At 37.4% G+C, this 13544-nt stretch overlaps 1 protein-coding gene across 1 annotated transcript in view; it reads right to left on the bottom strand.

The window, feature by feature from the left end:
* The window catches only part of CFAP46 (cilia and flagella associated protein 46), a 71187-nt gene extending 60698 nt beyond the window's left edge, over positions 1-10489 (bottom strand). The window contains exons 1-9 of the mRNA XM_036386126.1: positions 10396-10489; positions 9918-10042; positions 8641-8772; positions 5749-5813; positions 5072-5236; positions 3653-3776; positions 2187-2281; positions 1299-1406; positions 156-255 (exon numbers count right to left, since the gene is read on the bottom strand). Coding sequence (XP_036242019.1) covers positions 156-255; positions 1299-1406; positions 2187-2281; positions 3653-3776; positions 5072-5236; positions 5749-5813; positions 8641-8772; positions 9918-10042; positions 10396-10444 — 963 coding nt within the window. The 5' untranslated portion in view covers positions 10445-10489. The remainder of the gene's footprint in view (positions 1-155; positions 256-1298; positions 1407-2186; positions 2282-3652; positions 3777-5071; positions 5237-5748; positions 5814-8640; positions 8773-9917; positions 10043-10395) is intronic.
* Positions 10490-13544: the final 3055 nt, after the last annotated feature.

Raw genomic sequence — 13544 nt, forward strand, 5'->3', positions numbered from 1 at the left:
ACAATAATTATATATCAATGAATATATAAACAATACACAGATGGACAGAATACCGTAGAATCATTACTACTATTTTTTAAATGTAAACACAAAAGGAGTGTGGGAGTGTGGGTGTGTGTGTAAAAAAAATCCAAACCCACATAATTAAAACTTACAGTAATTGGTGTGCTCTTCAGATCAAGTATACAACGAGCTGCAAGGTCAGTGCAGTTTACTTTCAGAGAAAAACGAGCTAATTCCAGAATCAAAGGAATCCTTCAAAAATACAAAAAAAAAAATTCAGAGAATTTGATATTGCTCTTCCATGGAATTAAAAAAAACACTCTTTGAAAGTAACTGTGCAATGCATCTGAAAACCTTGCAGTCATATGAATATTAGAGGAATTATTATTATAATGTTAAATATTATAACTATCATTATTATAATTATACTAGTAATGCTCACAGTTAACTAGGAAAAAAGAAAGAGTTCAAAGTTGGCTACATGAAAAATACAAAAGTTAATCTGTTTATGGAAAATAATTAGCATACTCCTTCGCAGTCTGCACAAACAGTCCCTGAAGAAGAAATACAGAAGAAATACAGAATACAAGAAATACAGAATTAAATGCATGAAGCACAGACATGGTGAAGTAAGAAACTTCAGATTGCAGAAAATTTTGGAAATGCAATTCAATGAACTGGCCCACATAGCCATTAAATCCATCAATCTCTTACCCAGGAACTAAGAACACAGAAACAGAGATGGAGACTATTTTGTAACTGTTTGGAGGTCTATAAATAACCAGATGAGCATAATGTACTGTCTGGAACAGGAGAACTGATAAGATACCTGAATATTGTCAAAGAGTGTTTACCTTAACAAGTAAAAATGTAATATTACTTCCATATGTAACAGCTGTGATCTAACTACTGGAATAGTCGTCAGTTTAGTATTTCAAACTTATGCTGAAGAGTTGGAAGGCCCCAGGAAAAGTTAAAAATTAACTACAGTGTGAAAAGTACGTGTCAATTTTAAGACCTTCTAAAAATCTCGTTTTATCAAAAATAAATTATTATGGAAAGATTTAATCATATTATACAAACAGCTGCATGGAGAAAGATATTTAATCTTGGGTTCTGTCATAAAGCTTAATAAGATTTTGTCCTTTATTAAGATGACCTATGTGTTAACACAACACAAACAACTAAGTAGGAGTGCAATCTCTGCAAGGTCATCAGGAATTTTGACAGACTTCAATGGAAGCAGGATCAGCTTCATCATCAATTTCCAAGGGGCTGTGGCAAATAAAACTCACTTCACATTGAGAACAGATGCTGGAGGTACATCATATTGTTTCAAAAGCACATATAAAGAATTCAGATTTCTGGTGGCATCACTTGGAAATACATTTGTGTCCCACTGCCTGCAACATATGAGGAATATGAGGGTCATAATTTTTTGTGAGAAATGTTATTGCATTAATAAATTGAAATAACTCTCCTAACTTCAGAATGGATGACTCTTATTCCAAGGTATCAGTGGCCTACCTGGATATTGAAATATCAAGAAAAAAAAATCTATAAAACCTAAGTTCAGTATGTGAATTAATATTTCAGACAGAATTTTTTTTTTTCAGAAGAAAAAAAAATAGGTGTGTAATACTCCTTTTCCATAATGTCGGTATAGATTAATCCACTGCTAGTAAGAAAAGAATCAATATTTTTAAAATGGGGAAATCTTGAGACACTGAAAAAAATTACATGAGATTTTGCTATGCAGTCTAATTTTCAAATTTTTCTTATACCTTTAAAATTTAAAGAATTTTAAAAGCATTATGCTCCATGATTTGTACATTGTATTTTAGGTGATTTCCCCACTTCATCTTTACTTTCTTGTACACAGCTTGGGGATGGAACTGCAGTCCATTTGATATTAAAATGTCTTTCAGACTCCAAAATTCTTTCTCCTGGCAATATCTCTACAACACACTGATCCCTACATTCCCAAAGAGCTAGCTCACTTTTTTGATGAGACTGTTTAGACAGACTTGGCTGTTACTGCCCAAACTGTCATGATTTTCCTTTTGAGGAATTAAATCCTGCAGCTGATTTTTTCTACAAGCATATGGGATCCCAGAACCTGATCCTAGCTCTGTAACATGCAGCATCAAAGTACAAGTGAAAGGATACATTTTCATACTTACAACTTTAACACCTGCATTTTATAAATAACTGAAAGGCAGATGGAATTTTGTATCTCCTCCTCTACCTGGGGAATATCCATTAGTTTGTGATACACCTATAAAATAACAATTTAATAATTATTTGATTAAATTAGCAAAGGACCAACACTCAACAGGGCTAAAATAAAGCAGGTATGTTGACTGTTTTCATAGACTTTAAGGGCAATGTGGCTGCTATGATAATCTATGTTGTTCTGCATAGATAATACAAAGATCATCCAGCTGAGCTATACTGACCTTCCAAGAGTCAGGATCAGAACTATAAGCAGAAATATAAATGTGGAACTACCTTCTGAGTTAGAATCCTAATTAATGCATTTTTAACACCTTGTGGTAGAACTCATTCTGAAATCATCTCATCCAGCTGAGACAAACAAATTTTATCTGTACCTATAGATTATAGGCAGGGAAAAAAATATTATTAAGACATTACAATAAGCTGCAGTTACTTCAATTTAGCTGTAGAGTTACACATCAGTAGTGTGCAGATCATTTCCTTTGACTCTCACACTGACTGCCCACACCTATCAAAACTGATTACTTAAGCTGTACTGGAACACTTAAGTTTTGCAGGACTCCAGTATGCTGCTACTAAAGCACTCAATAGCTTGGATCATACTTCTGCAGCCCAAGCAAGTTTTAGAACTACTTCATTCTTCTCTTTAAGGACATTGTCAAATGGCTCTGCTCAATAATTCTTATCAAAATACAAAAGCAATTTCAAGCTTTTGTAATGAAGGGTGATTCTTTCATTATTATCACACCTCTGGAGTGCTGCTTATTGGTTCTCTTAATTCAAATGTTAGAGAAATTTGTAATATAAACATACACTTTTGGAATGCAGTGGTTGCGGAGTAGAGAGAAGAAGACAACTGACAGTGTAGCAGAATGAAAGAAAATATGCCTGCACACAACTTCTGAGTTTTATTTGCCTTTTTCTGCTTTTGCCATATTTGTCTTTGCCCTCTAATTTCCTAAATTAAGGGCATGCAAGAAATGAGAACTATTGTCATATCCTCCAATTTTCAGAATTATTTGAAGGGTTCAAGCTGAATCACTGAAGTATTTATCAGCATGAGAAATACTAAACAGATACTAAATATGCCCTCAGTGGCATAACACAGGTTAAATTTCCCTTACTACACCTTCTCTTTCAATAGTAATTAGTACCAAACAGAATTTTTAGGATTGGCCACAATTATCCCCATTATATTATGATGTGTCAAAAAAACAAGAAGTAGTAAGGAGCTCTTTAGCTTATAGTATCAAAAATATACAATTAGTGAAAATCTCTGCATATCTACTGAATTGTTTGGTAGATCACAAAATTTAAATGAAGAAAACATATAACAATTATAACTATGATCTTATGAAATGTAGAGAGAGCTTCTGTCTTAGTGGGAATTTAAAATATTTTTCAGCATTACCATTAAAGAAAATATTTGAGAGTATTTATCCGGAACATTTTCCTTAATAAAGACTGCTGCAGTAGATGAAAACTCTTTTGCTTCTTTCAGTTTTGAAGCGTCGAGGAAGCACTCAAGTAAATTTCTGCAGATCAAATAAATGTATTAAATGTTTATTAACACTTTCCAAAATAATCCTTAGTTACATTTTTTAACACTCTTTGTATTCAAGATACCACTTCTAAATGCAGTACAAGCAATTAGTGCTATAAAGCATTGACTCAAAACAAAAGAGACCCTCTAATTTCTACATCTTTACTTCTTCCAGATATATACACATATTTAGTGAAGATCACAATAAGAATCTTGGAAAATTTGGAGTTGTTTTGTGAAAACTTTTCTCAACAAGATACCTGGAATTAAAAAGATTCATTATTTAAAAGTGTATGAAAAAAACATTTCTGTGAGACGTATTGTAAGATTCTCCCTTAACTACGGGAAAGGCTAGTATTTCAAAGCCATTTAGCAAAAGAAAACTATTCACACTGGAAACAGCAACATATCTACTGGATTTTCTATACTTTATCTGATTTGACTGAAAAAGAGCCTGTGACTCCACAACATAAATTAACAACCACAATAATCATAATTTAAAAAAAAATTATGAATAAATACCACTTTAAAAAAATACAACCATTAGTTTTATAACACAAACACACTGTGTGCATTTGTTTGTTTTCATCAATACCCCAGCAAGAGTTTGATACCAGGAAACTGCATGCATGGTGTTACAGATAGTCCTTAGCACACCCCTTGGAATGTTTTGTTAATTCCCTCCAGTTTCAGTTTATAAAGAAAATGCTACATAGCAATAAACCACAGTCACAGACCACAGAAACAGACTATTTCACTAAGAGAAAGGGAAAAAACTATGGTAGGAGTGCAAGAGGAGCTGGAATCAGTCTGTTGAACAGGGGATCAAAACGTCTCTGCCAGAAGTTGTGGGACCTTGAAAAATTACCTAGACAGTCCTCCTTTTGCACATAAAAATGTTGTTTTCAGTACAATTATCTCAAGGTTTATGCTCCAGCTTTGCTCAGGAAATGTGAGAATGGTAATACATTGCTATTTATACACCATTTATTTCCAGTTACTATCAATGACTCAAACACTACATCCAAAATTACTGTGAAAATTCAGATCCAATCTAGGGCGCTGCTGTCTCTGTCACTAAAACTTCAAGCTTAAAATAAAGATAGAAATGAAGCACCTTTTTACATTCAGTACATTTATGTCTCTTTAAAAAGTTATTAATTAAACTTTTCACAACAAATACATCTACAACATTACCAGTGAAATATACCTTATTAAAGGCTACCTCAGGTAGCAGTCCCAAAAGGACTACAGAATGCCCATATGAAAAAATACAATTAAACTCACATCATAAGTTCTGCTCGCCATTCGTTGTCTTGCTCTTCAATTTGGTTTAATGCTGTAACAATCTGTGAAAGGCTGGGAATAAGGCAATAGCGGAATCCAGGCTTAAGAAATGGCCTCACAAGTTGCCAATAAAGAACTGAGGCATTATATACCAAAAAAAAATACCTGAAAAAACAAGAATGAAAAAAAATCGAGTATTTCATGAACTTGAATAAACATAAAATTACAGCTTGAGTAAGACACTTCTAAGAAGTTAAAAAGTGCAACTTTGACTTTTCATTGGAGGCAATCATGACTAAGAACTGAGAAGACAAATACAACACGAGAAGAATATGGTAACTCTTGCAACTATACTCTACTTAATAATTAACCACTTAAAAATAAGCTAACATGTTGCTTTCATTCTACAGATCATAACTATAAAAGGGTAAGAAATGCTCAGATATTTAACAGCTTTAAACAGGACTTTACATTCTGTCAATGTAAGACTGCAGTATCCTTATGTTGTCACAGCACACACAGCAGTAACAGAAGTTACAAAATGGAAGGAAAAATCAAAAGGAAAAACCCAAACAACACAACTCCATGCTACCTAATGAAAATCAAGACAAACAATTGAAAAGACAGATCAGTAGCATTTCCTGGGATTTAGAGTTAATCCTGTCAGTAGAGCCTACCTTCTTTCATGGGTTGCAAAATCTATTGCCTTCATAAAAAACAGCACAAACTTTTCAAACTCTTCCTAGAACACAACAAAGAAAAGCAAGTGCAATTTGAATATAGATTTTATAAATCAGAAGATTTTTTTGCTATTTCAATATGAAGATATTTCATAAATTTTATTTTCAGACCAATCTCAACTAAAATATACTGCCAAAATAAGTTGTTGATATAGAAACAGAATAACTAAAACCTGGTTGATAGCCTATTTATAAGTTTTCCTGATTTTAAATTTTAAGACTGTATTTTCAACTTACTTTATTTCTGCCAAATATTAATTATCGGGACTGAATTTTTCCAAAACTAGAAAGCTGCATACTTTTTAAGCTTTCAGCAAAGAAAGTTCAGAAATATCCAAGAGCAAATCCAGCAGGAAAAAAAAAGTTATATTCATTTGTCCCATTAACAATCTTGAGGAATTATTTTCTTCAAAAAGACTCCAACAGGAGTTTGGCAACAGAAAATTGTGACAGGCATGCCCTTTTTATCATTAAAGGAGCTGGGAACCAGCTCTTTAGAGGAGGAACTAGGCATCCTGGTGGAGACCAAGGCAAAGAACACCAGCCAGCAGCGTTCCCTTGCTGCAAAGGTGGCTGAACAGTGCCCAGGGATGCCTTAGGAGGAGTGCGGCCAGTAGGCTGAGGGATGTGATCTCTCCCCTTCTACTCAGCATTGGTGACAAACACTGTTCCCAGTTCTGGGCTCCTCAGTGGCAGAGACATGGTTGCTGTGGAGAGTCCAAGACAGAGCTGCAAAGGTCAAGGAAGAGCTGAAGTATCTCTCCTGTGGGGAAAGACAGAGAGCTGAGACTGTTGAGCCTGAATAAGGCAGCTCAGGGAAGATCTCGTCAGTATGTACAAATTCCTGAAGGCACAGTGTAAAGAAGATGGGAGAGATAGTATTATAAAGGGATTTTTGAAAGCGTATGAGAAGGATGCAGTGCAAATAGGAAAGCCAAGGTGGAGCTGAATGAGCAGGAATGGGATGACACCAGAGGGGTTCTCTACAGTATGCTAGAAAAGAGAAACTAAAATCTCCAAGAGAATTGGGACTGATTTACTGGGCTCTGGGGTGCCATAAAAAGGGTACTGAGCAATAAATGGGAACTGCCTGGATAAAGAGAAAAACAGAGATGAAATATGTACTAAAGTAGAGAAGTTGCATTTGGCCCTAAAGAACACAAGCATCTTAATTAAGAAGGATTCCTTAGGATGGAAATCAAAATAAGGACAAATTTATCTTTTTTAAGTGAATGATGGTTACTTAGTCACACAGCATGAGATGTTGTGCCACTCATACTTTCATAAATCATCTAGGAACACAGCAGTGAAAAACTTTACAACTGATGCGAAGTGGATCTTAAAAGACCATTACAACAAATGACACAAGGAACCAAGCCAGGACTGTACAATCTGGCACCATTTTTAACTTCAAAGAAGTTAGCAAGATCCAAGAAGAAAACAGCAAATATTGATTGAGATTCACAAAACATAACAGAATAGTTTGTTAATTTAGAAACATAACTGGACATTGGATGTTTCAAACATGTATGAAGTTTAAAAGTGACCACTGACCAGTTATTCTGCATATGTGCTCACAGAAGAAAGACAATACAGAAAATGTAACAGGGAAAAGATTCTAGCTTGAAAGTCAATTCAAACACATTATTCAAAGAAACTACTATAACTTTTCTTATGTATATTTGTGAACAGAAATAACACTATGAGCTAAGATGGTAAAGGCCTAGTGGGAAAGCCATATAAGGACTGGGTGAGGTCCCTTGGTTTGTTCAGCCTGGTGGAGTCTGAGGGGAGACCTCATTGCACTCTGCAGCTTCCTCCTCAGAGGCAGTGGAGGGGCAGCACCAACCCCTGCTCTCTGTGACCAGTGACAGGATCCAAGGGAACCAGCGGAGCTGAGTCGGGGAATGTTTAGGCTGGACATCAGGAAAAGGTTCTTCTCCCAGAGCATGGTTAGGCACTGAACCGGTTCCCCAGAGCAGTGGTCATGGCCCCAAGGCTGACAGAGCTCAAGGAGCATTTGAACAATTCTCTCAGGCACAGGGTGGGATTTTTGGAGTAGTCCTGTGCAGAGCCAGGAGTTGAACTTTGATGATCCTTATGGGTCCCCTCCAACTCGGAATACTCTATGATTCTAAACATCTGTTAAAGTTATTTTGGAGGGCTAGATATCATTTACAGATGATCAAAGCTGACTGATCACGGTACAAGGACAAGTGAAATACTGAAGACAGAAAACAGATCCCACTCCTTTTAAAAGTAGCCGGAGATAAAAACTACTTTTCATATACAGGGAATTGTAACACCTCAAAGCAATACACAGAAGCAGAAGTATCCTGCTGAGATGCTACCACCTCTCATTTCAAAAAGCCACATCCAAGTACTACATGGACATGTTACTGATCAGTTATGGAAGTACACTGCCACAGAAATGAGCTCTGCAACCTCTCTGAGGGCCTCTTCAGTCCTCCACTTCCCATAAGCCTATGAAATGCTTCCCAAATAAAATCTGTGATTATTTCAACAGCTACAGCTAATTTGGTCTGAACGTATCATATTTAAGTAAAAAGTTAAGAGGGTGACTTAAAACAATCAACCACCTGTACAAGTACTCTTTTTTTATTTCCTCCAAAATATTTAAAATATTAGTCTGATTCAGATGGTAAGTTTTGTTTACTCCTAAATTACTTGTTAATACATTTCCTTGGATTTTTGCACAGTCCTGATTATCCTTGTGTATTTTAAATTACTGAAAGCAACACATAAAAACCTAATAGTAAATACCTGTAAAACCAGGCTTAATATAGAGCAACCTTCATGATTTCTCACCAAATTATCCGTAGAGCGTGGAGCATGCAACTGGCCTTGGCACAAATATGCTCTGCCAAGAAACTGGTTCACAGGAAATCTTCCTTTAAAATACATCTGTAGACAATCACTGCTAATTTCCAGATATCCCAGCTAAAACCAAAACAAGGCATTTAAATATTTTAAAAATGGCAACAAATAATTAAGAATTGTTAGCTTTTTAAATGCATGCCTAACCAAGGGTAACATCTAACTCCTTACCAGTATGTAAGCAATATTCCATAGAGATGCATATCAGTTGTGATATAAGCCTATTTATTAAAGGCATAGTTTTGTCATTCCAAATGTATTTGATAAAAAAAGCTTCTATATTTAACAAAACTACTCATTCTGTCATAGAATTGCTTACAGTACCCAAAAATGTTTCATTTTTAAAACACAATTGCTAACATAAAGACAAAATTCTTAAAAGAATTTTAAGGGGTTTTTTTAAAGGAGGCAGGATTTGTCAGTGCTACATCTCAATTTTCAGACCACAGGCAGATTTTGACTGGATTGTAGCTTGGGGAAAAAAAAAAGTTTTACTACAAACTCTGTCTGTTTAAAACTCAATCACTTATGATCATAAATTGAATATCAACAAATACTTCAAAATTTAAAATCTCAACCACATTTTATAGAAGTAATTTCAATTAGCAACAGCCTTTCATCATTAGAATCGACCAGGGCTAATTGATTATAATAATCAATACTGATTATTTATTATCAATAAATAATAATATTTATTGATTATTATTCAATAATCAATATTGAAAAATGTTGATCGTTGAATAATTAATATTTATTGATTAAATATTGATTTTTAATAAAAAAATTATTGATTAATTATCAATAATTAATCAAAATAGTCAAATAATCAAATAATAATCAAAAATAATTATTGATTATTTTTATTAGGGTTCTTTTGCCTGGTACAGATGTTCACAAATGTATTTTCTTCAGTTGTAACCAAATTGCTTAATGCTTAGTTTTCCATAACAAGAAAAAAACAGGCACGGCAAAAAATTTTCTATATATCACAGTACACCTTGCTAATTTGGGTACGATTACAAAACTCACAAATCACAGAGTTTTAATGGAAAATGCATATTTAAACAATTGCTCTCCAAAACCAGAAAGGTGTAGTACTTTCCTGGGGTAGTTCTGAGATGTTTAAAATAGTAACTGTAACAGCTGTAAATGCAGTGCATCGTATACGTGTTTTCATTCAATACAGATAAAAGACCTAAATTACAAACCTGAAGCGCTTGTTCAGCACATAAAACATATAAATCGGTGCTGATGTTATCTGTTGAATTAAGTGCAGATTCTCTTTCACTGGCTGATTTGATTAACTTGTAAGCATTCTTCAAAGCCTGAACATCTGAAATTAAACAAAAAAGGAATAAAGAAATTTTTGTTTCCAGGTGTACTGACATGATTGCATTCAAATGAGCTACACGATATCCAATCTCTTATCTGCAGAAATAAATGAAGAATGTTTAAGGAAAATAATGTCACACACGCGTTGTTCGAAGTTAGGCATAGTTCTAAGATGAAGCAACATCATAACAACTAACAACTCTCTTACTATTTAAAGTCACCAACGTTAGCACACTAGGAAGAGAATTTAGAAAACAGATTAGGATCAAGCTGCTTTTCTATTTGAAGTCGGATTTGAATTTCACTTCTTTTTAAAGACGGTGGCGCGGTCGCAGCGGCCGGCCGCCCGCTCACCTCCTGCGCTCTCTGCGGCGAGCAGCTGCTCCCTCACCGCCAGCTCCATCCCGCGGCCGGACGAGGCTTCGCCGCGAGTGCCGCGGGGCAGCTCTGAGCCGCGAGCGCGAGGCTTTCCCGAGGTGCCGAACGCTTGCCCGGGCAGCCCAGGGATGCGGCTGCCGGAGGCGCCCGCCAGGCATCCGCAGGCCGCCCCTCGGCCGCTCGCCGCTCCCACAGCACAGGCGCGTATCCCGGCAGCGCTCCCACAACACACGCGGACCCGCCCTCACTGCCCTGCCTCCCTCTCGGCCTCGCTCGAGGGGCCGGGCCGGGCCGGCCGACAGGGAGCCGCCCCCGCGGCCCGGCTGCGCTCGCGGGCTGCTCGCGAACCGCCGCGGCAACGGGCAGCTCCGGGGCGGGCGCGGCTCAAGGGCTGCGCAGGCAACGACTGATGCCTTCCTGCCCACGAACCTAGTGCTAAGAAATGCTGTCGCCAGGAATCTTTGTCCCCGTGGAGAGAGCTTCTAACGTGAAACCTTTGGAAATACAGCATACACCATCTAAAGCAGAACAAAATGCCCAAGAATGTTGGGACCACATCTGCCAGTGCAGGAAGAAGTCACAGGAGAGAAGAAAGAAAAGAAAAGAAAAGAAAAGAAAAGAAAAGAAAAGAAAAGAAAAGAAAAGAAAAGAAAAGAAAAGAAAAGAAAAGAGAAAAAGGCTGCCTGACTGCACTGACACATATCAACACACACCAAATGAAGTGTCTAGAGCCTCACCACTGCCCCTCACTTACTGAGTCATACCAGATTCTGTGAGAGAAATCACTGTGGTCATGAAGACAATTTAAAGGCTTATGTACATAAATTCAATTTTAAACCTAAACCCCTTGCACTTCAAACTAGACTGTAACTCTGTACCAATAGGCTGTTCCAGTACAAGGGTCTGTAAAGAATTCAGGAGTAGACTCAATCCTTACCTGTACTACATAACCCTTCCCTGGCTACAGTACCCATTTAAATCAAGTAACTGTCTTGCTTCTATGAATATCGATGAACAGAAATAAAACTAATCTGAAATTAGGTGGGCAAGAAAAAAACCCTATAGCAAACCTGTGTTGATTTCTGAAGCAGAAAGCAATATATTGGTCTTGTGTAATCATGTTAGATAATAACAACAGTGGCTTACTGGGGCCTACTGTGATATATATATATATATATATATACACACACACACACACACACACACACACACACACACGATGTTTGTACCTCTTACTTGGCTACAGCCCAGACACTTCTGAATGTCTGTTGGCAGAATCCCAGACTCAGGTAAGACTAGTGTCTCCTCATAAGCAAATGAGTATGTGAAAGCTCAACTGACTTCTGTAATGTAGAAATTAGCCAAAATGGCACCACCACAATATAAACATCTAAAATTTTTCTATTACTTATTTATCCTCATGAAATACCTAGGTGTTATGACCAGTTTAAACCCTGAAGAGCAAAGAAAACTAAGTCTCTCTGCATAAAATAGAAAGAACCTTGAAGGTTCAAAATATATCCAAAAAATGTGACTAAAATCAGACAAGGTCAAATGTTGTTGCCAAAAATGGGTATCTTTTATTTAATAGTAAAAGAGGCAAAGAGAAAGAAAGAGAAAATAAAGAAATAAATAGAAAAAGAAGTGTGCAAATACTCTTTTTGTATTTATGGGTTGGGGGAACCGGGGGAGACTGATAAGAGTTAGGGGGAAGCATATCACCCATCCGTGGGTCCCAGCGACTTCTCCTTGATCCCTTCGATCTGGTCTTCCTGGCGGTGAGAGTCCCCTGTCACCGCCACGCCACGCCGAGTACAGAATCCCGTGGATTAATACGGTTTTGGGCCAGGTGGGAACGCCCAGGTGCCTCCCTTGCAGGGGGCCGGGTTGACACTGTCCTTCCAAGACTCTCTCTGGCTTTGTTGCATCGTGCTGCCGTGCTTTGGTGCAGGCTCTGGGGACCCTCTTGGAGGGGCTTTGATGGGCCGTGAAACCCCTCTGCTGTCCTTGAGTGGTTGCGGCTTTCTCCCCGGGTGAAGGGTCCCTCAGCTGGGCTCCTCTGCACAGTGCCGGATGGGCGGTCACTGCGCCTCTGACCAGAGGATTCTCCAACACAGACACAGAGCCTTTTTCCTCTCACCCTTTGGTGCAAGGGTCTGTGCCAAGCCTGGCAGCTGATAGCCCTGGGGCTGCGATCTCCGCCCTGAAGGTGTTAAGCTTGTGCTTTGGGAATGTCCCCAGCCCTGAGTTTTTACTTCATCTTATCTTCATCAGCGAGCCGTGTAAAGCCTCAGTCAGAGTGTGGTGGCCTTCTCTGCAGCTTTTGTAGTACAGTTCTGCTACAACAGACAAAAGTCTTTAATGAAAATGTTTAAGTCATAAACTATAACATTTCAGTCTCTGACACTGTGCTAGGAGTCTGGATGTATTATCTCCAATTTCGATGGAAAATTACTGGCTGCTATATAATGAAAAGTGGTCACATGGTTTGTGACTATCAAAATCAACTAATTATGTCATGGTGAAATGACCAGGAAAACATAGGAAGGAAACAAACAAGACGAAGTTAAAATCAATCATATGAATTAATTTTTAAGTTAACTGAAGGGAATTAAATCAAGGAACTGGCTAAAGAAAAAAATAATAATTGTATATTTGGGTGATGGTCATATATCGCCTCACTAAGCTTTCTGACTTTTCTAAAATCATAACCCAATATAGAATGACTGGTATCCAAATCTGAAAACTTAAGAAATAGGTATTTGTCCTCCCATTTGCTATGCAACAACAGTTATGGTCTCCTGATACTTTATAAAACAGAGACCAGTGGCAAATTGCTGGTAGATTCTGGTAAAGGGTCTGTGACCTTTACTGCCACTAGAGTCACATGTCTGTACAAATGAGAGATTAAAGTAGTCATATTAACCCACATAGTAAAAACTTTAAAAATAGAGCATCTCCTGTAAATGGTCAAAAGAAAGTGCACCAGGGAGATTACTTTACACTCCACTTGCCTTCTACAGGATTTCTTTTATTTTCCTTGAATAGATGAGGTACTAGATGACATGCCTGATTCCAGTCCTCCTAAAGGCAAGGTGAGTCTAGAGAGAATGAGAAATAGTACA

This window comes from Molothrus ater, chromosome 8, assembly GCF_012460135.2.
Source record: "Molothrus ater isolate BHLD 08-10-18 breed brown headed cowbird chromosome 8, BPBGC_Mater_1.1, whole genome shotgun sequence".
NCBI classification, from domain to species: domain Eukaryota; kingdom Metazoa; phylum Chordata; class Aves; order Passeriformes; family Icteridae; genus Molothrus; species Molothrus ater.